General features: G+C 39.8%; 2 protein-coding genes across 2 annotated transcripts in view; both read left to right on the top strand.

The window, feature by feature from the left end:
• PIP5K1B (phosphatidylinositol-4-phosphate 5-kinase type 1 beta) overlaps nucleotides 1–5661 on the top strand; it is an 84391-nt gene extending 78730 nt beyond the window's left edge. Inside the window, 1 exon segment of the mRNA XM_075526723.1 lies at nucleotides 5070–5661. Coding sequence (XP_075382838.1) covers nucleotides 5070–5072 — 3 coding nt within the window. The 3' untranslated portion in view covers nucleotides 5073–5661.
• A 6195-nt stretch (nucleotides 5662–11856) lies between these two features.
• Nucleotides 11857–25735, top strand: FXN (frataxin; the record flags this gene model as incomplete). The annotated part of the gene is made up of 6 exons (XM_075488621.1): nucleotides 11857–12004; nucleotides 12875–12948; nucleotides 13402–13484; nucleotides 14838–14958; nucleotides 18456–18553; nucleotides 21964–25735. Coding segments are annotated over 6 exons (678 nt in total), but the record flags the coding sequence as incomplete, so codon positions are not given.
• Between the last annotated feature and the right edge of the window lie 808 nt (nucleotides 25736–26543).

Raw genomic sequence — 26543 nt, 5'->3', positions numbered from 1 at the left:
ATTGGTTTGTTTTCTCTTAATTTTTTTAACCCAGATAATAACTTAAGAAATCTAGCTTTTATGAATAAAACATGAGTAACCATGATCTGCACTGAACAGTAAGTATAAGCCAATCTAAATTATTTCCAAATATTCTAGTACCATACAGTGGGAAACAAATACTGCATATTCTATAAAAATAATTTTAATTTTTAATTAAAGATTGCAGAAAGATAGAAGTAGACATAAAACAGTTGGAAAATTGAAATCTTTCTCTGCAGAGAATTAAAACATTAAAGGCCTCTTGCTTTTATGAATATGTAATACAATGATAGATCAGATACTTAAAAGCAAAAGATGCCATCTCAGATAAACAGAGGGTGTCCTGTATAAGCCAGTACCAGAGAAAGTAACACTCTTCTATTTAGCACTTAGATGTAGAAATCCACAAACCAACAGAGTAAAACAGTGTTTCCTTCTTCCTCTGCAAATAAACTTAGTCTCTTTTTAAAATTCTCCTGAAGCCCTATTTATTGGTGTCAGTTCAGGCACCGCCAGCTGGTACAGAAGCAGAAAAGCATTAAATGTCAGTGAACACTGTTGAACACAAAAGTCTACTGTGTTCCATGGAATTTGATTAGTAGGAAATATAAGCCCAATCCTGCAAAAGTTTCTTAAGAGAGACATCAGCAAGTGTAACTGATCCTGAAGGCCTTAGTCCAGCATTACTAAGGACTGGTACCTAAAATGGAGGACCTTAAAAGTGATAATTTCACTTGGAAAGTAAGGAATAACTTAAACTCACCTTGTTCCTTCTGTTCTGCAGCAAAGTCCCAAATTGTTTGATTGAGCTTTCTGTCCCTGAAAGACCAACATGTGCAATTATGAACTACTCCATTGTGTTTTCTCAGCCTACTCCTGAAATGACATATTATTTTGACAAACTACAGTATCAGTAAAATCAGAGTATTAAGGCTTAAGAATGACTTTAATTGGTTCACTGGAAGCAGGCTTGATTTCCTTTACACTTACAATGGAACAAGAACACGCATGTAAATAGCACAGTGACGAACTTCGATGTTTGTGCTGTTGTGATGCTGTACATCTTAATTCATCTGGTGGTAAATATAGAATTTAAATAAATATATGCCCTGCCTGTAGGATTTCATTAATGAACTATTTTGCTTGAAGAATACTTCTGTATATTTAACTGTAATGGAAGATTCTTAGGTAGTACAGAAATTTTTACGTGGAAATACAGCATTACCTCCTGTTGTTGAAGGAAGGGCTCACAAAATTTGTATATAAATTAGAAGTCACTACCACTGAAGATATGGTTGCAAAGGATTGATAAGGGCTTCAGTAAAATAAAAGAATGGAATAACTACAGTGATGAGCAAGCCCAGCGTATTTAGAGTCTGATTAGTGTAGCTATGATTTGTGTCAGATGAATTGCGTAGATAATAGTATTACATTTAGAATTACTTATGTTGTGGTTTATGTCCAAATGCCAATTTTATTATAGGATTTTGAAGTCTTAAAACATTGCTGGAGATTAATTTTGTATTTCAAAGCTGCTGTAGATGCATAGATAAGCAGATTTACAAATATTGGTCTATAAAATACCTGTTTAGAAACTGTCAAAACTGTCTGCCTCCTCTTACTCTTCAGTGCTCTTCCTCTTTTCTTCTGTTCTCACTCCCATAGTTCTGTATTAAAGCCTGTCTCTTTGAGCATTTCCTAGTTCATATTCAAACCCTTCCAACTGCCAGGTTACTAACTCCTTATCTTTGCAGTTACTTTCACTTACAAATATTTTCACCCCTTCAGCTATTTTCAGTTTAGCACCCTAAGCTCTCTTCTAGCATAAACTCTTCTTTCAGAGAAGAGAATTCACCCTGGCTCTGATCAAATGAAGCATCCTATTCAGATACAGCTTTGGCTAGGGGACTGTACTTCCACCTTAACTCCTTGATGAGGTGGTTGTTTTTCATTCAGAAATATTGTGCTTCTCAGTCTTTCATAACACTCAATTCAATTCTAATCACGTTGTAGTTTTCTTCAGGGTGGTGTTGTGGACTAATAACAAGTGCAGCTGAAATTAAAGCAGTTCCCAGGCAGGATATATGTAAAAACAAGCTAAAAAGTGTACAGTCATACTGTGCTGCATACCTCAAATTTTGACATGTTGCTCTCTTTCTGGAGGCATCAGTTTCTCTGCTTCACCATTTCCTCTGAAGATACTGATGAAAAAGCATGGTAGATTGAACATTAATTCTGGGACTATGAGAAGGGAATTCAGGCCTCCTCACTTACAGACATCCTTTCTTTCCCCTGAGAGCAGAATAATCCTTAAAATGTACGTGCACATCCTGGAACCAATCAAGCACTCTTTCCTCAAAGTAGAATCCTGTTTAATTAAGGCTGAAGGGGGCAAACCTACTTGTTTTATGCAGTGAGGTAACTGCTCCTTTCCTCTGTTATCTGTTTTATCCCTGTATCTATCCATGCATGATCTTAAAAAGGAGAGGAGAAAGAGGCCTAAGTCTGTCATAAAACTGAAACCTGGTGTGAGGTGAAACAACAACCAAGCACTTGAATGTAATCTGGCAGAGGTGTCCTTGCAGAAACAACATCATGTAGGAAGCAACATAACAGCAACATTGGAGTCACCCTTGCATGAAAATCAGACACAGGAATTATGTGCTTGGTTAGATTAAAAAGGTACCATTTCAGATTACAAATAATACATTACCTGAGTAAGCCAACTGCTAAAATGCCAGCACATATTGTCACTAAACTACACATTCTCATGCCTGGGGCTTTTAATGCACCATATGAGGAAATCAATCAGCTCAAAAACAAACCATGAAAAGAGAACTGGAGCACAAAAATGCACCCATGCAAAAAGCCTCAAGCAGGCTCAAACATTGTAAATCTATTGTATAGTCAGTGTGAGACATCTCAGATAGTGACTACAGGATGCATCCCGTGGTGTCATTTGTCCATTATTTATCATTTTGGACCCAATGGCTACAGCCAAACTCAGTCAATCACAAAATGTTTCTTATATCAGCAATCAAAGTAACCCCAGAAGCTGGTGGTTACAGAGTTGCTTAGAGGATCATGTCCTGCGCCTTGAAATAGATGGAGGTTTTTCCAGGATAATATGCACAGAAATGGATTGTACCTGACACAAACATGAGCATCTGAAAATCCCACCCCCTTAAAATGGCATCAGTACCATGAACAGCATTTCTGCGACTGGCTCATGCAGTTAGCAGTTGCTACGAGTTTGTCTCATCTGTTTTCTCCAACTCTGTTATGCAAATTTTGCTGATATTTTTTCCATTGCTGATCCCTCTGAAATGCTTTGGAAGGATCAGAGGAAAGGGAACAAGAATAAGCTAGTTGTAATTGCATTATGTAATTAGTGGAATAGCATAAAGCTACCATCAGCAATATTGCTAGTCTCCTTAGAGAGTGAAAAGTAGTGGTAAGGCCGGAGGGTCTGAAGTTGTATTGAGTGACCATTACATCTGTCCAAAATGGACCTGCAGTCATTCAGATCTGAGCTTTCAGCCAGAAATAAGATCGTGCTAGGCAAATTTTTGACTAATTTATCTCGGCTTTGTAAAATATTATTTTGTTTATTGGTACTAGCATTTTTCAACTTTTTTTGCCAAACTGATTCTTAAAAAAAAATTTAAAAAATCCATGTTAGCCTTATGTCATATTCTTTTTGAAATATCACTTTCTTTAATTTTACTCACTTGTCCAACAATTTCACTTTGCATATTAAGTTGTTCTGCATCCTCTAAGTACGTACTGCTTTACTCCCTTAGCACATTCAGGTGCTAATAGGGCAGCAGATAGCTGTGGTCTGGCAATGAAAGTCTATCTAGAGAGAGAGAACAACCTCTGAGAAATTAGCACTGTGCTCACTACCATCAGTGATTATGAACATCCTAACACTGGTGCATAATACAGTAACAGGTTTAAAGGTAGCCACAGAACAATACTGAAATATCCTTCTTCAAGGTTCAAGGTCTAGTGCTAGAAGTCATAACTAAAATATTGATTTAAATTTACTGGTTACCTTTTTCTAAGATAAGCTTTAAAAATGCCTTCAGAGATTTTTTGTTGTTGTTCATAGTCAAGATTAGATTGTTGTCGAACTATTTAAAGGTTAGTTAAATGCTTGTATTGAAAAGTACAATTTAAAGGTGACCTTAAAAACCTGTTTAATAATTGGGAACTTATGCCTTCATTGTATTTTTTATAAGGCTTTCGAGTAAGGTCACTACAGATGTCTTCGTTTTGGTTTTGTGTCCTGCTCCATGTTGGATACATTAGCCAAGATGCATTCAGTTTACTGCAATATTTTGTTCAGCTGTGAGTTTATCCTTAGTTTGGGTTGTAGTAATAAGGTGTTCAGCAAAGAACAGTTTCTCTTCAATTAATCTCTGACTCCATAGAGATACTAAGAGGTGATCAACTATTTCTTATTACATAACCGCTAGTTCTGTAGAAGATACTGTAGAAAACTCTGATTCATTCACATTATTAAGTAATTTTCTTTGTGAAATAGAATGATTGCTATGACATTGACTAGAACACTAGTTGTGCTTGAAAGTTTTTGCATAGGTATGATTTTTCAACTGGGGAAGGGTATCATGTGGCAGCTAACAGTACTTTTGTACACAACGTACAAAGACTGCAGTTTTTCCCCTAACACTTTTAAGTAACGAAGGCCCCAGTCAATTCTGCAAGGTAATAAAAGCTGTTGTGAACTGCTGAGTGCTCTCAGTTTGGACTGCTTCTCTGATGTCTGGAGTGTTCAGCATTTTGCAGCAGCAAGTGGTTCTATTTCATGTAACGTAAGTGTACTACAATGTCTGCAAAACCATAGGGGTTAGCTGTAGTACAAGAAGAGACCCAGTGCTTTTGATTAGGGGGCAGAGTAAGAAAAGAACCACTGCCAAACTGTGCTGCAGCCTGTTTAGGGGAAGAAAGATGTTACCTGTTTATAATTCTGTAAGAAAACAAAGAAACAACTCTTGACTTTACTTGTCATTTCTTGTTTCCAGTAACGAAGAATACACGAAGAGTAAAACTCAGAGAAGTGACCGTGGTTAATGAAGAGCACTTTCTGCACTCCTCATTTAAGAAGGAGGAATTTGCTGAGCCTGATAGACAAAGAGTAATAATCAACTGAACTTTTTCTAAGAAGTGTCAGGATTTTTGAACCATAGAAAGGATTCATGGACTTGGCAAAAATGACGTGAAACATTCCACACACTGCTATCATCTGCTGTTGCTTGCTGAACTGTGAAGAACTGTGTATTCAGGCTGCTTTCTACTATATCGCCAATCACCTTTTTTGGACTTGAAAGTGATATTTTCTTATCAGCTCTCTAGTGGTTTCATTTGCATGCATTCTGTAACTATGCACAAGCAAAATCTATTATCTGCTTTACCTATTTAAAAATAAGCACAGTGGTGAATAAAATTAATTTCATTTGTTTTGACCCTTCCGTTCTAATCACTTAGGTCCACGTCAGTGGAAATTGGAATCGATGTTATACAAGAGTTAAGGTAAACCTCTGCACATACTATATGAAAATGAGCCTATAAAGATATTTTCACTGTTGGTAAAAAGGAGAAAAAGATGTTATTTATAACAAGGCCTTATGTTGTGTACATATATTGTCTTTGAAATATTTTTGATTTTAGTTTATTTCTTGTAAAAGAGAAATTATATAATTTATTTAGTAAATACTACTGTAAACTATAGTTTTATTGATGAATAAAATATTTTGTTCTCAAGACTATCATAGCTGTCAACCTGCTCTTGATCTGTACAGGACTTACGGTATTTCTCTGCCTTCATGAGATGGTCTTGAGAGGGATCTCAAGAGATATGACAACCACTCTATAACATGGCATCTGTCTTTATCTTCTACCAGCTCTATAATGAAGAGGGGAATCTTGAAATTAGAGCAGAAAAGGCAAAGGAACATACTCAACAGGCATTGCTTCATAAAAGCATTTCAGGTTTTTCAGTATGCTCAATCATTTTAAGATAACTGTAGAAACTGTTCTGGTTTTCTTAATTTCCCTACCAGCAGAGAGATAATCCCAAACACCAGTGACCATCAGTCCAAGACTTTGTGCTTTGATGTGGTGGTGTATTTAAAAACTACACAGGTATCAACTGAAAGTTTATGAAAATTGTTGGTAATAACATTTCTTCTAGGAGTAAGTGTAGCAAACCTGCTAGGTTGGCAAAACCAGAATTTGGCACTTTAATTCCTAGAATTATGCTTTGTACCTCTGAAGAATTTTTCATTTAAGGTTTCTGTGTGGGTTTGGTTTTTTTTTACTTTTATGTAATCCTATAACTCTGACGAGGAGGGTATTAATCCTTAATTATGCACAGAATAGAGAAAGGGAAAGGTTGGTGGTTTTTTTTTCTCTAAGTATGTAGAGTCTCTGGCTTAATTTAGAGCCTGTGTCTCATGATTACCTCTTTTCCAGGCTTTAAAATTAGATTGTTTAATCTCAGCAAGATAATTCTTCTGCAGCATTCCTCTGGAAGAGACCAATCTGCATGCCCTGTGAGCAAAAACATTTTCTGCATCTATGTGAAGTGTCTGCTCCTTCATACACAGTGTATAGCATATTTAGAGTGTGTCTCTATGCACAGTAGTTATTTCTGATTAGTCTTATTTGGGGAAAAACATGAAATTTCTTAGTTTAAGCACCAGATTAACCTTCATAAAGCACATACATGTCACTTTTTTCCCAGTTACCTAGCGGACTGCAATGTCTGAATCATTTGTCCGTAGGAAGACCCCAGAGGGCATACAACTTAACTGCAACAATTCTGTCCAAAACCAGAATGTCTACACTAAACGATTCAGAGACTGAGCCATCCTTTGTGTACAATCCCTTTAATACAGTCATTTATAAATGAAAACAGTCATTTAATACTTGCAAAAGGAAATCCTGTATAGACTGTAGAGCCTACTGGGAAAACTTCTCCAAAGCATGTGCACTTACATGTTTTTGTCTTTTTTTGTCCTTTTTTTTTTTTTTTTTTTGGTGTGACTACATGGTTCTACTGAGAGGGAAGAGGGATTACAGCCAAGTAATGTTCATGATCAACAACTTGGAACCCATTTCTTTCTCTAATGCGTGAAATAGTATAAAGCTTCAGACATCAAAGAGTACAGGAGCTTGTAAGGATGTGTATGTTTCATGCCTAAGTATTTAATTTCTCTTCATCTTGCACTGATATTATGCATTGGTAGCACTTTGATGAAAATGTAATGGCTATTAAACATACCTATAAAGCTGATGAGGCAGTGCATGTCAAGTAAAAATAAAGTATATACAGAAGGCATAATCAACTCCCTGGGGTATTAAAGTAACGTATTGGTCTATTTCTCCAGGTCTAACAGATGGAACTCACCACAGGGAGCAAAATCTGAAGAACTGGGTCACGGACGTGGGCTATCTGTGTGCAGTGGTATCTGAATACTCTGGCCCCGCAAGCTGCCCAGAAGGAAAAAGCATAGGTTGATGCCTGCATAGAGAAAGGTGGGGAGTAACTCCAAATTTGTATATCTGACCCTGTGACTTAATCATATGGCATTCAGAGGGTGAGTTTTGCCTTTGGTGGTAGTGTGTAATAGTTGTCCTCAGTTTAAAAAAAAAAAACAACACTTCATGTCCTTGTACTAGAATTCAATGGTTTGAAAATACTAACACCTGTCCTGAGATCCATCTTCTTGTTGACTTTGCTTATACTTCAGGCAATTTCATTTCATATAACTCATTTGGGAAAATGCTATTTTCCCAAACCCTGAACACTAGACAGTGATAAAAGGGTAATCAGTAGTGCACTCCACCTATTGCTCGTAGAAGCCATTTGCTGACCTATTTCCAGTTGTGCATGCATTTGCTTGCAACAAAAAAGATATCAGCTCTTTCCAGACTGAAGGCGTGGGGCCTGACCCTGCAGCTATTTTGCATCTGGAACTGCTTCGCAATTATTTTACATCAGGTTAAAAAGCTATTGATACCAAAGTGCTGTGGTATGAACAACATTAACCTAAGGGACAAGGATCAAGATGAAAACCATTAAGAAATCATTGTTAAAATTGCCAACCCCTAACTCAGGCCCTTTTGAAGTTGAGTGAACAATCCTTGCTGGTAGTAATGTCCTGTAAAGTTCATTAACTTGAACATTGTTGACAATTTTTTAAAAGATTTAGTAAGTGAGATTGCCAATACCAGAGAAAATATTTAATCTACACTAATTCATTGATTTGTCATTAACTTAGAAACAAGAGATTAACATTTCCTCTTGGGACTTGCATATGACCTTAGATGATTAGAGGAAAAATCACTGTGGAACTACCTGGATAATACCAGAAAATACCTTCTGACACTTTTTATGGGAATGGCAAGGTATATAAACAAGCACCATCTTTTACTAGGTCAAATGCTACATAAAAGAACAGGCATTCCTCCATTCTTCCAGCTGCTTTCCCCTCTCCCCACTAAGGCATAAAAGCAGAATTGTTTGCTTTACTAATGTATTCTGCGGTCTGATAAAAGTTATTTCTCCCTACAGGCCTTATCTCAGTATGTGGACCATTATAGCTGCAAAAATATAAATATTTTCTTCCAGAAGTGATAAGAATGTGGGTTGGTCTTCAAGGAACTATAGAGTATCTTGTATCTGCTTGATGTATAAAATCTTCCCTCACAAAATGCAACAAGAACACAGACGCCTACAAGGTCTGAGGGAAGACACTGATAACAAAGAAACACACAGGACTCTGCTGGAAAGAGACAAGAGGCTAAGTTAGATAATACGGTTTGGTACAGAGAACTCCCTAACTACAACAGCCATCAAAGTCTCAGTTGAAATTTGCACAGCCAACTCAACTTGTCTGGGTTTTTGCCCCTCATGTGGTAGAAAGTAATTTCAGCTTAAAAAAAAAAGTAATACAAATCTTGGTGAGAAACTTGACAACTTTTTCCCTAAAGCATTGCAAGATGCCAGCTGCTTACTTGAGCAAGAATTTTAGAAATGTAAAAATGCATCACACAGTAATCAGTGGTAAGCTTCTTAATACTTGTATGCATTACATATTTATGATTTTACTTGGAACTGTTGCATCTTGCAGTCATGTCCTATGGAAGGATCTGAAATGAAATTTGTCTGTGGTCCCACAGAAAATTGTTTTTTTTAAGAAACTTTTTCATCAGAATTATTTCTTATCTCTCATCTCCCTGGTGAGCCTATTTTATTTTTTCAGTTTAAGTAACAATAAAAGATGTCTAGCTGACACTCTTGATATCCTCACATATTAATAATAGGGTATCACCAGCATTTAAATAACTCAGTAGGAACTTGGCCAGTCACCTACATAAATGCCTTCTCTTTCTTCACTGCTTTTTGAAGCACACCATCAGAAGTGCTATCAAACATATGTCAGGTGTGATAAATGATGTGCTTTATTTTCCCTTTATTGGCTCAAGGTAACATTTTACCTACAGGAGGTAATAGGTCAGAATATTTGCTGTCACAGAAAATACTGTCCTAGAATGGATCCCTGAGTGGATGCTATATTCTGTAATAACGTACCTTTCCATGGACTCAGGTGTTCACACAGCCCAAATAGCTTCTGGACAAACCGATGACTGTATCTCAAGTGGTCTATATTAGCTGCTCACATCAGTGCAGTTACCTAGAATTAATTAACTGCAGTTAATGGGAATTGGAATCTCAACAGCTTTTTTGAGTGAGTTGCAGCTACTCCAGTTTTGGGGTGTGAATCCATTGTCCAACTGGCCTGTTGCAAAGTTTGAACCCAAGATACTAGCCCTAGTCCTTGTCCCATTGCTCCCTCTCTGTACTGCCAGTGTGTCCTACAGTTCTTATCCTAAATTGTCAAGAAAGGGGGAATCCCTCTGTATTACTGCTGAGGTCTGGAAAAGCTGTAGATACTCTACTTTGAAAATTTGCCAGAGAAGAGGACAGGAACCGTAGAACAGCACTACAGGAAGTGAATTCTTACCATGCAGCTTAGGAAATGATTGTGATTCCAACACGCTTTAAATGTCAAAGTATTTTGCTTTGTAGCTCAGGCTGCTCAGATTGGACTGCTGTCAGCACCTGTGGTGTGCAAAAGCTGCCTGTATGTTACAGTCACTAGTCCTTGCAAGGTAGAAATAAATAGCAACTTTCCTTTGCCCTGCCTGGGCTTTTTTTTTTTTTTTTTTTAAGCGGTGAAGGGGGATGGGTAGTGTTGCTTGTAATTTCTGTCCTTTCCAGGGTCCAGCTCCTTGTAATCTACCCGGCAAGATCTCTTTGCCGGAACAGGTACCTGCAGAGGCTCACCCAGGAGCAATTATTCCCTGGTCTGAGAATAGTAGCTGAGGTGAAGGTGCGCAGCAGGAGCAGTCACGTTACCAAGTGATCGCCGCAGCTACTTGTCTTTACGATACCAGTCAGATTCGAGATCCCCAAGTTCTCCCCAATAAGCAGAGAAGTCTGAACCAAGCACCCAGCACCTCCGTTCCCCAAGTACAGCCTTGCTGCACGACGTTTGTGTCGAACGGTGCGTGTGCCGGGGGAAGGACACCCCCCTCTACTGGACCGGTGGGGAAAATACCACCTCCTGCAAAAGGCTCGTCGTGGGGAAAGACCGTACTCGGCTCCAAGACAGCTTCGTTGTCTCAGTAGCACACATTTGGGTTTAATTTAGCCTGGCTGGACTGCAGCTGAAGTCAGCAGGGAAGGTGGGGGGAAAACACTCTGGTTTCCTCCTTCAGGGGCGCAACGCGGCCGTGCGACAGGGCGGGAACGCCTTCTGCTGGGTCATGGCTTGGCCGCCCGCCCCCCCGGCGGGTGCGCACGCCGGGGCTCCGGACACCTTGTCGGACACAAGCGAAGGGCACGGCCGCGGCGGGGGCCGCTGGTCCGCAGCCCGCCCGAAGGCCCGGTGCCCCTCAGGAACACCTCGCCAGTTCCCTCAGCCGCCACGGCCCGGGAAGGACCCGGCGCGCCTGCGCCGCCCGCCTCCGACCGGGAAGCGGAACGCGCTCTGCCGCTCGGGCCCACCGGGGGTGGGGCAGGGAGAGGGGCTGCTCCGCGCCCGCCTCCGCCGGCGCTGGGCCTCTGACCCCGCCTTGACAGGCCCGCGGCGCGGCCGCGCTCTCTCGCACCGGCGGCTGGCCGAGACCAGCCCCCAGGCGGCCTAGTCCGGCGCTGCTCCCCGCGGCGCCGGCGGAGGGCGGTAGCGGCCGCGCCGCCTCCGCCGCCGCCGCCGCCGCCGCCGCGGCGGGCTGGCTCCTCCCCGGCCGCTTCCGTAGCGAGCAGCGGCGGCATGTGGAGGCCGGGGGCGGCCGGCGCGGTGCGCGCCGCGCGGCGGGCGGCGGCGGCGCGGCGGCGGAGCGGAGGCCCCGGGGGCGCCCCGCTGGCGGGGGCGGCCGCCGCCGGCCGCGGCCGGACGGTGAGCGTGAGGCGGGCGGGCGGCGAGGCGCGGCCTGCGTCGGCGGGAGGGAGGAGGCGGGCCGGCAGCGCTGCCCCGGCCCGGGGGCGGGCGGGGCAGCCTCGGGCTGGCTCCCGCTGCGGCCGGACCCTGCGGGGCGGGGAGGGAGGGGCGGCTGGCGGGGTTTCCTCAGTCGCCCGCGGGCCTCTGGCCGGCCCCTGCCAGGCCCGCGGCCGCGAGGCCAGCCAGGCCCCCCGCCGGGCCTCCCTGCGGGCCGGCCGGCAGCGGGGCGCGTCCTCCCTCTCCGGCCGGGGGAAGGCCGCTCCGCTCCCCTGCCGCGCCGCCCCCGTGCGAGCGGCTCTGAGGCGGCCGGGCCGAGCGCGGTGCGAGGGCTGAGCGGCGCCCCGGGAGCAGCAGTGCTCGCCAGAGCGGGGCTCGGTCTTCCGCCCGCGGGACACACAGGAGCGCAGAAGTGCTGGGCTGGTGGCCTCGGCGGTTCGCAGCCCTTGCAAGTACGGCCGTGCTACGCTGTAGGAGCGGCAGCGGCCCGGGCTGCCCAGCGGGGAACCCAGCCTCTGCTGTACCCAAAGCTATTTCCTTGTTTGCTACCGTTTTCCAGTTGCAGAAGATGCGTGCCAGCCGCCCTTAGCGCTGGGTTTGGTACGGGGAGGGGTGATAACAACTGTGCGCTAGCACCGCGTTGGCAGCCTCAGGTCGTAACTTGAGTATGAGCAGGCTAAGAGTTACAGCCTCTCAGTCTGGGCGGAACCTGAACGTAGCTATGGTCTTGTAGCCTTTGATCCTAAGTGTGTATTAAATGCTGAAAGGTACAGTCAAAAGCATGTGGGCATCTGTGTGTGTTTTGTCAACTTATATCATTGTGATGGTACAAGGAGTTTGCTGTTTTCTGTCCTTCGTGTCGGTGTCATGGCTTTGGACTAACAGACCAGTTCATCTGTAATGCCTGAGGATAGATGTCAGACTGTATGGAGAGAGATGCTTTTGTGTTCTGCTCTTGTATGTGCTTGAAGAGGGGCTGTCATAGTTCCTTTTTAAACGTCATTTGCTTTTCAACTTACTGTTAGTTTTCAAAACCTTGTGCAAGTACACAAAAAGCAATCAAGAATGCTGTCTCACCATTCATCCAGAAATACATGCCTTCGTAGACCAGGTTAAGAAGAAATCTTTCTTTCTTGGTGGATAGCATAAGTGCTTCTGCTAGTGTGTTAGACTAGGGGATCAACTGTATTTTTATCCATATTGATGTATTGCTTCCCTTCAAAGGGGTTGCCCATTTTGCTCCCTTTGTCTTATATTGCCAGTATGTTGATACAGCTTTTCTGTAATTTTGATTTGTTTTTTAAAGCTTTTTTTTAAAACAGAAGAGAAATTAGAAATTAAACAGCTTTGTTTTACAGAAGAGATCTGGAATGTGAAGTGTGATGTTAGCTCTTTTGTAAGTAAGGAGGATTCAGGGCTTCCATTTATTTCAGTTGAATATATTCATGGCTTCTAACAGAGGGACTCAAGTTGCTGATAATGAAGTGTCTGAGTAGTGGATACTTGTGAAAATCTTGGCCTAAGCCAGTTGTCTGAAGTTGCTCAGTAGTTCTGTGGTAGAGCAATAGAAAAGAAGAGAGTTCTTTTCTTTCCTAGTTCACTATTCTTATATATAAAATTCTCCTTTTTTTTCCCATTAGTTTGTATCAGAAGACAAGGATATTCTAGATTGCCTCAGTCATCCAAGGATTAAAGCTGCATAATTCTTTTCATATGAGCCATGTGATATAGAATATGAATGTTTTACTTGGTCTTCAAGGATCTATTTAATTTATGTAGCAAATACGTAATTTATAATTCTTCGTGTTTTAACTTTTAATTCCATTTCACTTATGCTTACTTTCAATAGCAATTACAATATGCTTCGGAGGTGAAGAGCAAGACTGTTCGGTTAATGAATTTAAGAAAGGCAGGAACTCTCAATGACACAAGGTAAATTTTGAGATACTTATATGGAAATATCATCTCTGCATTTTAAAATAATTTCTAGACATGGTGAGACTATCAAACAAATGTAATGTTGATATGATGATGTAAAGGAAAAGTACAGTTTTAGCAAAAAGTATTTTGGGTGAATTTGGGAAGTCACTTAGGAAATAACTCATAGGTGTCTAGCACCATTTCATGTATGTCAGGGTACATGAAATGTCTGCTTGCGCTGAGAGGATGTGACACAGTACCTGTCAGAGACTTCTCCCCTGCTGATGCAGCAGTTGGAGGCCCAATGAAGGATTATGCAGATGTCTAAAATGGCTCTTACTATTAAGTACCTGAACTGCACCCTGAACCAGTACATGAATCCTGCCTAATCCTAAGACCTTCCGTTCTCCACGCCCCTAGGTGTTTCTGTGGTGTCCCTCACATACGTGGCATAGAGTGTATTTTAGTAACTGGCTAACAAGAAACTTTAAAAAAAAATTGTTCTATATCATCAACTGAAAGATATGGAGTCACCGTAGTTCATAGTAACTGCCGTATTGCCATATGCATTAGCAAAAACTGAAATGATTTCACTGAATTGGCTGTTGCTAGAGATACCCACCCACACACTCAGTTAAAAGTTGACACTGATATTGATGGAAAAACGTATGTGATGTAATTAACATTTGGTTAATTAAACTGTTCTAGGCTCTCTTCCCACTAACTTTTTCTACTTATTTAAAGAGGATAACAGAAGCACTCTCACAAGTGCTGTAAGCCTTACGTAAAGCCTTGTAGCCCTATGGCTACAAGGGTGATTTGAGACTCTCTGAAGAAGGTGGTAATTGTATGTATTAGTTCATAAGCACACTTTAAATAACGTCTCATTACCGGGCTGCGTTGGTAGTTCCAGTTGAGAAGTCAAATGCTGTACGTAGACATAGCATGTGATATTGATGTTTCTAAACTGCCTATAGCTACAGCGAGTTTCCTAGAGTCAAATGACATATGCTTCTAAATAGGAGATGCTTGTCTCTATTCATAGAGTTCAAAACGAAGTAATTCTTGCACAAAGTCCTTTTATGAAAATGCCTTATTTTGAAACCTAACTCTGTCCTCTTAGTACACAGGGGTCAGTATATCTGAGGAAAGAAGTACATATTCCTCAGTTAAGAGATCTCTACTACTATTTATAAGGTGGATTGTTACCTATGTTACCTTAAGAAAAATGACTACTTGTTTTAGATGATCATTTCATGGTTACTGTTTCCTCCAAGGTCATGGTCTTGGTCTGGTTTTATTATAGGGAAAATACTGTCTTCCATGTTTTTCCTCCTAATTGTGGGGCTTGTATGTCATTTGTAGCTCTTTAGATGAGACCACTTACGAAAAACTGGCTGAAGAAACACTGGACTCCTTAGCAGATTTCTTTGAGGACCTGACAGATAAGCCTTTTACCCCAGAAGACTATGATGTCTCTTTAGGGGTATGTTCTAAACATTCTCTTACCACTGTAATTACTGTAGATTTTTTTCTTTTCCCCTTGAAGGAGAATTTTAAATTGGTCACCTTAGTGCCAACACTTAAAATACAACGAGTTTTTACAGCTTTATTGTTAAAATATGCCTATTTATACTGACTGGAGCAACTATTCTGGTAAAAAGTAACACATACTGTTGTATGATTTGAGAATTTAAAATGTTTAGTGTATAGAGAAAGACATAATACAGAATAATAAATGAGCACAAGAGGAGACAGAAACTGGTTTCTGATTTCACCAGTGGTCTATAAATTTTTCTAAACACGCATAGACCTCTGACATCAGCAGTCACTTCCCTCCCGGTGAATACTAGGACAGACTTACATGGCATAGTACACGTACATCACATGTAACTGGTAGAGCCGTTTCTTTGATTGCCCTGAATACTGAGAAGTAGCATTTGTCTTGACCAGGTACAGTACGTTTGTCCTGGCTTTACTGATGACAGCCTGTGGTGGCGAGAAGCAACAAGAGGATGCAGTGTTTGGCTAGGTGATTGCAAAAGTGAGACCAGAGCATACCTGGGGAGAAAGCTACTGTCACGGGAGACGTTGCGTGGCTGCTAGCCTGATAATTGGAGCCTTTAATAGGTCAGCCACTCAAATTTTTTTACCGGAATGACAGACTCAGATTAAAAATGTCCCCTCTATTTGTATAGGGAATTTATAGTTTTATATACAATTCCTGAAGTGGTTTGTATGTTACAGTCCTCTATGTGACTTGGAGGAGAGTGCAGTTTCTCCCTGCACTGCTGTCTGCAACACAGGTCTTTCACTACTGAATTTTTTTGAGGTCATGTAACTGCTGCTTCCTCTTCATGTCTTACCACAAGGAGGTTGCTTTCTATGAGCCCTGTCAGTTAAGGTTTTATGCTCGAGGACTTTGAAGCAGGTAGTTTGGGTTGCACTGGGGGGGGGGACACCAAACCAAAACCCTGTAGTTTTTGGACTTGCTCCTGTGTAACTTTGACATCGTAATGTTCATTCTTTATTTCTTGTAGCTAGGATAGAAGATAATATATTGTTAGTAGGATTCTGTTGTTGCCCTTAGCAAATACTGTTTGTTGCTTTAAGTATGTAGTTAATGTTACAGCTAATTGCTTTTCTGGTGAAAAGCAACGAATTGTTTAACCATTACTATTCAGTATGTTTTAGCACATCAGCGCCTATTAGCCTGATCTAAAGAGTTTAGGACAAAAATTAGCAAAAAGATTATAATTTACCTCTTGAATATTCTTAGACGCTTCATTACGTGAAGGTAATGAGTCATCTTATGTCAATTTTATCTCCAGCCGCTGTAGAGTGGATTGTGTTTGACATTGACTCACTGTGTGGCTCAAAAGGAATTATTTTTACATCCATCTTAATTTTTACCAGTATTTGTTGCATAGACTGCATGATGACATAATAATATGCTGTCGTTCCTGTTAAGAGCAAAAGGTTAAATAGTCCCGAGTTTAGCAAAGTTAATTCCAACCAAACAAGGCTAGTGCTGTAGCAAGCCACAAGGTGGCGAACGTGATAAAGGTCTGTTATGCCTGAGAATTGTTATGAACTTGATTTCTTCATGCAATTTATATCTTTGTGTCCAGGGGAAAAAAAAATCTCTTTTGAAGAATATTCTTGTTACCAGGAGCTAACAAACATTCATCCAGTAGTACAAAACGCATACAGCAGTATTCCTTAAAATATCGTAAAAATATCTTGCAATTTAAGTTCTTAAAAACTCAAGTTGTATTTTCTAGTATTTCAAAAGTATTGCAGAATGTATGGGAAAATGTTTTAAGCACAGAATTAGAAGTTAACCTTTATTTAATTTGCAATGACAGAGCAACAACACTCTCCAACAGCTGGCACACAATGTAAGCAATAGTATAAATTTTTTGTTAACTCTTTGGAAAGCTATTTACTTACAGTGTTTCTCTAGCATACAGCATAACATCATGCTGAATACTTAATATGGCACTAAAGAGCACATAGAAGAATAGTGAAACTGTTATATCACTATTCAGGCCTAATCCCCCAACCTGCTCTTATTCTGCTGTATCTCTATACATCTAAGACCGCTGAGATATAGAAAAGTTTGAATCCTGACAACCAGAGAAGTGGCTTGTTCTTGTCCTTCTTTGCACTAAACCAATATCCAATTAACGTAACTGGCAGGACAATCTGATGGCAATATTAACCAGGGGAGCCTTTTATTTTTATTTTATTGATCACAGATCAATAAATCCCTTATCAAGCGCAGAAACAGCATGGAAACTAAGGTAAAAAAATCAGACCTTGAGAGTATTATTTCATGGCTGATGATCCTTGAGATGTCAGAAACCAATAACACTGAGTTACTTTGTAGGGGAAGGAAGCTCTAAGCTGCTGCCTGTGCTACAGAATAAGTTTGCAGGCAGTAGGTACTCATAAATGAAAGTATTTTTTTCCCCACAGTGAGTGTTTGTACATAGCAAATAGCCCTAGCAGTGATAATAGCTCTAGTAGTATCTTCCGACTAAAGCATGAAAAGTATGATTCCCTTAAAGAATCTTTATTGTGCTATAGGGCATGAAGTACTGGGAAACTGTAGATTAAATATGGCTGACCTATCACCTGAATCATCAAACTGTATTCTGTAGAGATACTGTTTTTAATTAGCATAATTCAGATCATCTGTAGGTTAACTCTAGTCCAAGTAGTGTTCTTTTAAAGTTAGGACAGGAATAGTTTTGTCAGAATTATGTATGCTTTTCAAATGCACTCATGAAAATGTCGGAGACATGTGAGTCATGTTGTCAGTAAGAAATGTGAGTAAGAACGAGAAAATAAATGCTCACTAGGATAATGGTCTAAAGCTGGCATAACTAAAACCACACCTCATGGAGTTCAGAAGTGGAACTTCTTTGAGGTATGATTCAGAATATAGGCAGTTCATCAGAATTATTGGAGAAAGAATTGTGTTTATTCACTGGGAAACTCACTTAGAGTTACTTAAGAAAAGTTAGGTGAAATTGCATGGCTCAGGAATCTAGCAATGACACGTAAAGCTTCTTTACTTTGAACCACTCCAGTTCTGTATTGTTCAAGAATAGAGAAAGTTGTTACTGGATGATGTTTTAATTGTTGCAAAATGAACTAGCAGTCCTTTCAAGATGACAGGTCAAAGCTCAAGAGTATTATTTAATTAGTGTTATTGTGAGTGGTGCAAACACAAAATCAAACTCTGACCAGAAGGTTTAAAGTCTAGATCAGACTCAAAGATATGCAGGTTGTCCTAGGTATTAACACAAGTTTTTGACACCTAATGATCATTCTTCCAAGCTATATTATTTGGGAAATAGTTGGGAATGTGATACGATATGTAAGTTTCTGTTTATCTGCAGCAGATGATATAATGCTTGTCAAGTAATAGGCTGCAAATTTTTAATTTCTCACTTATTTTCTTTGTGTTTTAAGAGTGGAGTTCTAACAGTTAAATTAGGTGGAGACATGGGAACATACGTAATCAATAAGCAAACACCAAACCGGCAGATTTGGCTGTCTTCACCCACTAGGTAAGTTATACATAAGTTAATTATGTAATGTCTGCAAACTGGGTGGAAATGTACTTCCCCTTTTTTATAGCATGGCACGGACTATGTAATATACTTTTCATAAGTAACCCTTTTACTCAGTATATTTTCAAAATTTGATATAATCTAAATGTTCAATAATAATTTGTTACAGAAGTTTGAGGCACAGTGCAGTATACTGACATCCCTAAATTAATCCAGGAAATGTGTAATACAGCATTTTCATACCCTGTTCTGGTTCAAAACCACTACCTACAGGAATATAGCCTACTCATAGAAAAAATAAACAGCCATGATTAAAAAAAAAAACCCAAAGCTTCTGTTGGAAAAAGAGTGATGATGATGTAATGATCTAAACCTCTCTTTGTATTTAAACAGGGTGGCTCCTTCCCCTTTAAGCTTGTGGGATTTCCTGCTTTATATGTTTATGTGCTCTCCCACTGGTTGTTTTTGTCAGGCATCTGCATTTTATGGGAGCCTTGGCTAGCTGTTCCCTCTGCCTTCTCTAATGCTGTGTTTTGATCCATTCCAGGTTTTCTGGTTGGTTTCAGCAGGGAGGGCAGCCAGATATGGGGGAAAATGTTGCAGCTGTCTCCCCAGAAAAGGTGTATTCTCTGCCACTATCCCAGGAAAGAACTGAGGGAGTTGGTCAGTGTTAATGGTGAAGGAACCAGCTAGCTGGAAAGTATGAGCACTCCCAGTAACTATGCAGATGTACCTCTTGAATGGTGTTCAGAAAGACATTATTGATTGCAAAACTGGGAATGGTTGTGCAGTAGTAGAATTGTGTAGTAGGGTTTGTGTTGGGGAACAAAAAAAGCACAATGGAATGTAAGATTTTAAAAGAAACAATTTTAAATAGGCATAAAATTTACCTAAAGAAAAATTTGACTTTGCTTTAGTGTACTTATGTACTGGCTGGTGCACAGCATACTAGGTTAGTAATTTTTTTTTCTACTAACTCCTCTCCTATCCTAGAATCCTGCTAGTAATTAAATAATTTACTTAACAGGTACATGACTTGCTAAGGCACAGGCCTAGCAAGCTGACAAACCTTTTTGTTTAGACAGATGCAGGCTGTGTGTCAGAATTTATTCATTCCATAAATTGTGCAACAAGTGTAATTTCCGAACCTTGATTCTCCTTAAGATGACTCTAAGATTTTTGATTCACTGACAAAAAGTTTTAATCTATTTATGAAACCCAAAATTCAGATAATTCCTATCTGGAGCCAACTGTAGTTGAGCTAAGACATACATGTTCCAGAATATGGAATTTGTGAAAAAATGTTAAACTTCTCTTTTTTTAAATTTTTTTATTGCTCCAGTAGTGAATAAAAATACACAAGGAAAGAGAAACTTGGAAATTCTCTGACGGTATTTTTCATCATCTGTGATGAAAAATTATTCACCTACAAACATTAAGTTTTGTGCTTCCTTAACTGCTATTATAGTAAACAGTGGTATTTCCTGAAATATGATGCTACATGTTCACTTACTTCCTAACTTCTGAAAAGCAACTCCAGCAAATACCATATGATCTGGAGTGACATACTTCTTAAGTTCAATATACTAGGAAGTGAGAGAAGCAAATGTTACTGCCAGTGATCACTTGCATTGAATGTCACATTTGGGAAATTTGTACAGTAAATGTAGAATCTTTAAGAACATATCTCAGGGGAGACAAATTCTTAAAATGAGAGAGAGAGACATTTTCTTGAATTGTTTTGACCGTCTCTTTGCTATCATGCATCTATACACCAAAGTGAACTTAAGCTTGTGTTTGTAAAGATTTATTTAGTTGACAATTTAAAAAAAAGGGGGTAAGGGGGTGGGTGCAACCTGCCAGCAGTGTGATTGCAGTAATGTCATGCAGCTCCTTTGACTGAAAAGACTTTTCAACCTTACACAGCATCTCTTAATAATACCTTAATGTGATATTTTAATTCTTCTGTCTTACTGTTTAAAAATGTATGCAGACTTTCAATGAGAAATCTATTTAGTCTATGTATAACTTTGTAGGCATTTTATAGAACTCACATGATCCTTGCTTAAATTATTAATTTAAATGAAAAAAAATCACATTTGTTCAGCATTTTGGAGATTCACAGAACTATGGAGGCGGTTCATATGCTAACCATATCACTGATATTTACCACGTAACATTTAGAAACAGTTCAAATAACTCACACATTTCTTTGTCGTTGTTGATTAAATGGCCTGTCTTAGCCTGATTTTCATGAATGGCTGCATCCCATTCTGTCATTCTCTAGGTGCAGGACACTATAAACAGACGCTTGCGCTGCAAAGACAAAGAAGTGAGAAATGCATAGTAAAGTAACTGGAGCACATAATCTGGATTCCAAACAGTTACCAGTTCACATACAGCAAGTGAGATTTCAGTGGAAGTGACTTCGATTTGTGTTTCCATTTGTGACTTCTCATAGTTTGGTTAATGGTTGGAACGTTCTTCATTTGAATGTTGAGAGTAATTCAGGATATTCAAGGTTCAGATTAGTGTTTATGTTTGTAGAAAACCTGCAGATTGTTCTTGTGTGTGTATATATAGGATAGTCTCTTTTCTAGCAGACCTTGTGCGTTGATTGTCTGAGTTCCAAGGCATTTTGTCCTGCGAGTTTAAGGATAAGACTGATGCTTTCTCTGTTTATCCCAGAAGACCATTTCATTCCTTTCTCTTGTCTTAGTTTCTCTAGCTGACGTTAACACTAGTGACTGCCTTTCATTCTCCTGTTTCAGATGTGGAGAATTGGGTGATAGAAAGGTCTGGAATGGAATGCGGGTGTTAAGTTTCTTTCTTGATACTTAACGTAGGCCTGAAAAATCAAGCCAACAACTATATGATAGCACAGAGGAGAATAGCTTTTTAAATATAAATCTCCCACATGCCAATACATTTGCTTTCAACTGGTAAATTCTTTCATTGCATCTAAAAAGAAAGTGAGAATGGTGATCTGTGTTCTGCTGTGCTTAGAATATCTGCACGTGACTGTTGCAAGAACTAATCAATGGCATTAATTCAGTGTTATACAAATATCCCTTGTAATGTTTGTGTGCAAGAAAATTACATGGGTGAGGGAAGAAGGGGGTAAGGGAAGAAATTGAGGAAATCGGTGCCAAAAGCAAGAAGGGAAGGAGGGAGCTTCTGTCTGCTGGGAGTGACTGATATCTTGTCACCTTTAAGATATATCTATTGGATGGCTCAGCAGTTTCTGGCAGATCTGGCCTTTTCTGCTCCACTTCCCCAGACTGCCCACCAGTACTTCTCCACGCTGTTTCCTTTTTCTGGGCACTCTCTGGGGTACATTATAAATACAGCCTTCCAGCAGCTCTCCATGAATAACCTGTACTTGCACAGTGTGTTTTGTTTTCTAGTGGGCCCAAGCGCTATGACTGGACCGGACGGAATTGGGTGTATTCTCATGACAGAGTATCCCTTCATGAACTACTATCGAAAGAGTTTTCAACAGCGTTAAAAACTCACTTGGATTTGTCCTGCTTAATATATTCTGGGAAAGAAGACACTTGATGATATTCTACCTCATGGAAGTTTAAAGACTTTAACCACAAGCCAAGCCCTTCCTTGGTTTCTGAAGTACCTGAGCTTAATTCTGTTGTTTCTTTTCTTGACATCGCTATGTTGTGCAACAAAAACGAAAATAATACATTTTTCTCTAGTGCTCTGTCTTTGGGTTTCTGTGTCACTGCTTGAATCTGTGTCCGTGTGGTACAGGTGGTTGAGGTTTCCCTTGCTGTCACTGCATTTCCTACTTTCTCACTGCAGGGGTAAGTCATGAATTCTTATGGTCTGTAGTCTTGTTTGGATGTAAGGACTGACCCACCTGGTGACTTCTGACCAGCGCACAAATGCTAAACTTCCTTTGGTGAGATACTCACCTAAAACAAGAAATGCTTGCGAATCGCCTTGACATAAGTTGTGGTACTGTTAATGCATTGCATTAAAGTTTGTGGCTATTGCAAGCGAGTAACGCATCACAGTCAAACTGAACATGTGATAAACGATGTGACTGTGGCAGGTAGAAACTTTTCTTTTTGTGTAATGCATGTAATAAGAGTTTTTTTCTCGGTATTGCAGAACTTGCTCTTTTGTCCAAATTCTAAATTCTAGTTTCTTTCACATTCAGATTTTTTTTTGAGCTAAACTTCAAATTACTTAGAGGTCTGTGTGGCTGTAAGCATCATATGGAACTGGAAAGGCTGGTATGCAATGTTTAAGCTGTGCAGCAGTATCTCTGCAAACACTTCATTCTGTTACTGTGGATTTCTCTTTCTGTTCCCTTTTGTTCTTCAAAGAGTAAAAATACATAATTTATTGACTTTTTTTTGTTAGTTGAGCAAAATTAAGATCCTCTCATGATAGCAAAAATTTGCACTAATTTTGTTCTGCCACATTTCTTAAGTGGGCTTAGATTATCTTTTTTCACCATGATACAAGGCTCCCTTTAGTACCGTGCAGATGCAGAAACTTCTGCCTTTTTGCTTCTTAGAATTGAGTATGGTACTTAGGCTGATGAAGCTGTCTGTTTCAGGCTGTTAAAAAATGAGAATGAAATAAATTATATAGTCTGGATTTTAAACCAAAAAACTTTAAAAGAAATCATGAACTGCAAGAACACTTCCACGCTTGCACTGTTGTATTATTACCAGTGGTGGTTTTTAATTGCCTATAAAATGGAAGCATGAAGTTGTTGACTAATTCTTGAGGAAACAGTTATTCCATACTCTTACAAATTGTTTATCAATGTATGAAAAGACGTTCAGTGCAAACTTTTTCTTCTTGGTTCCTCTGATGCTTGTGGTTAGTTTGGCATGATTCTCTGGCTAGCTAGAGTTATTACAGATGTGATTAATTTTGTCATTGAAAAACAATAGCTATATAGTATTGTTGCCCAGTATTTGCATTTAAAGTATAGGTGTTGTTACCTGCTATTTCCCACTGTTAAGCAGAGAGTAACATTTCATTGGAAGTAGCTCTTGGTTAATTGTGCACACTGTTCGCATGTTTTTCAATCAAAATAAAAAATATGACAATTATCTGAAATTTCAACGCTACTGGATGAGGTAAATACAATGACTACCAACTCATATGAGTACGAGAGTAAAAGATTTTTTTTAACAAGGGAAAGCTAAAAATATAGTATCTTTTTACTGTTTTGAATTTAGAACACTGAAAATAATTTGCAGCATATGGAAAACTATAGTGTTTAGCTCAGCCTCCTAGTAGTTCAGATAGCTATTTAAACACATTTGTATAGATGTTAATGACTTGATATTTGAATCAAGGATACTTCCTCCTGGTTCTTCCTTTGCCTGATGACGTATAGCTTGTGTAATTATTTTCCTGATTGACTTTTCCAAAAATTGTTTACTTAAGTAATTTGCATGCAACATATTCACTAACACGTATCTGATTCGTATTTGGAGGTTCGTTCTCCATTCCCTTACTACATCTTGTGCAAATGTTTATACCAAAATGAAGTTGCATGTAGAACTCTTAATTCATTATGTAAAGGTGTGATTTCAGGCTATGATGATAAAGCTAAAGACCACAGACGTGTATTGTTTTGCATTCTTTGTGTTTCTTAAAACCCTGGAAAGATTCTGTTCAAAATTTGGCCAGTTGGGGTGGATTTTGTAAGAGCACTTCAGCTTTCACATTTGACGTGCCTTGCCATTCATCTATAACGCTACTGCTATTTATGCAAACTATTTCCCTGTTTTAGGTAGCTGAGTAACAAAGGGATTTAATCTAACTGGTGAAGATAAATAGCGTCAGCAAGTTAGAATGAGTTTTATCTCTGTCTACAAAATGAATCATAGGACGTGGCTCATTTTTTGCTCTAATACGTGCATCAAATTGTAAGGGCAAGGACTCTTGTCAGCCATCATGCTCGTACAGCAGAGGCAGAGGATGAGGTCTGATCGTAATGTCAGACTTTGCATATTGCCCCAAGACAAATAACTCTTCCATACTATTTTTCACTTCTGTAACTTACTCGAAGAAGCAGATCGTTCTATGGTTACACACCTGACATCATGTCGATAGTTTCTTGCTTCACCTCTTCCAAAAGAAATAGCTGGTGGAAAATCCTTTGATAGGTACTACAGACAGTTAGTATCGATAAGAACCATCGTGTTACCGGCAGCCTTTTTCCCACAAGACAGTTGTTCCATCTTCAGTGAAGGAAAACACACAGAGTACTTTTGAAAGACAAGTATTGGCATTTGTAGCTGTACGGGATGTTCAGAGTCAGCAGAGAAAGTGGGGTGTGTTGGGGTTTTTTAGGTATATCGGAGTCTTCACCAATAGCGAATCACTCTTTCTGATGATTGTCTTTTTCTGCTTCTGGCCTACAGTCTAAAAGTCCTAGCATGTCTAACCTTGCTAAAATTCATTGTTTCCTGTGTGCCAGTGAGTTCTTGGAAGTCTCGATTGAGTCATGTAGTCAAGCTTGCAGCAACTGCTCGCAGTCTGTATCGGTCACAAAATACTGTGTTTGTTTCATATGTGCCAAAATGCTTGTCTGGTGTTTGTTGGTTCATTTTCCTTTCCGCTTGTGGTAATTCTTAAGAAGCATTACCTCTTCCCTGCAAGACTGTTCCATGTGATAAAATCATCCCGTCTTGTTTCCTTGAAATTCCCCAGGTCTTTTAGCAGCTTCAATAAATGGGATAAAGACCTGTCCTGAAGAGGTGGCAGCCGAATAAGGGAAGGGGGATTTGCGGGGAGGTTTGTGTTTGATTAGTTTTAGTGTCTGGTTAATGGTTGAACTCCGTGATTGTGCTAACCAGCTCTGGAATGCGTGGGAGTCCTGGGCAGGAAGGCGGAGGCTTGCCAAAATACCTGGAAGAGCATTCAAAATAGAAAAGGAAGCATGGGAGGGGCAGAAGCAAAGGCTATCGGGAGGAGATTAACTTTACCCAACGGCTGATGTCATTTTCAGGGCAAGGAAAGACTAGGGGCAAGCTGCATCGTGTTGTGGCCCCTTAGGGGATGGTATTTTAAACCTACTGCACACCACTATTTATAATCATAACCAATCAAACACGTTCCAGTCCGTTTTGCTACTGAGATTTTTTTTTTAAACTCCTGTTTAAAGAGAAGAAAAAGTTGTTTGGAGTTAACGTCCCCCACTGTCCCAAATTGTCTTTTATGTAAATTGTACTGTTGGCAGTCACAGAACAAAGACAAGATTCATGACCTCTAGCAAAGGAGATAGCCAGCTGGGGGTGGAATAAACAGAGCTATGAACAAAGTTCTTGAAACAGTTATTAATTACAAACTTTTTTTGGAGTTCAGGTTAAGGGAAGACAGACAAGTTTAGATAAGGAAACAACAGATCTTTAAATCAAGCCATATAATGTTGCTGCCCTCTCCAATTTGCTGAATTGTTTTAAAAATTGTTTGTGTCATGGTAATTATGCTAAGTGATCAGTATTACAATGAGTAATTTTGTAAGCATTGTTAGTTTCCAGATGTAGGCCCTTCTGCTAGCCATCAATGTTCTCTACTGTTCTAAAAAAATTTAGGAATATGTTGAATATGTCAATAGTACTACTCCTCTTCGCAGCATTTTAGAACCATTAGCCAAGCATCATAAGGCCACTACTACAAAAGTAGCTTCAGAAAAAGGAGAACATTTAGAGGACTAACAGACGAAGTTTTTAAACATTCATTAAGGAAACAGACCCCCAGCACAGTGTAAACCAAATAATCTGACACATATCTGGAAGTAATAGTCGATTTCCACTCCTCATGCCTTGATTCTGCCTGAATGCAGTATTGTATCACGTACTGATCCCTGAGCCTGTCTACAGCTGACAGAAAACCTCAAGTTACTGAAATAGTCTTTTTTTTTTTTTTTTTCCCCCTCGGTTTTGCTGTTTGGAGCTTTTAGACTGCAGCAGTCACTTGAAGACTACTGCATGCACAT

Source organism: Mycteria americana, chromosome Z, assembly GCF_035582795.1.
Source record: "Mycteria americana isolate JAX WOST 10 ecotype Jacksonville Zoo and Gardens chromosome Z, USCA_MyAme_1.0, whole genome shotgun sequence".
NCBI lineage: Eukaryota > Metazoa > Chordata > Aves > Ciconiiformes > Ciconiidae > Mycteria > Mycteria americana.
This window is presented reverse-complemented; position numbering and strand designations above follow the sequence as displayed.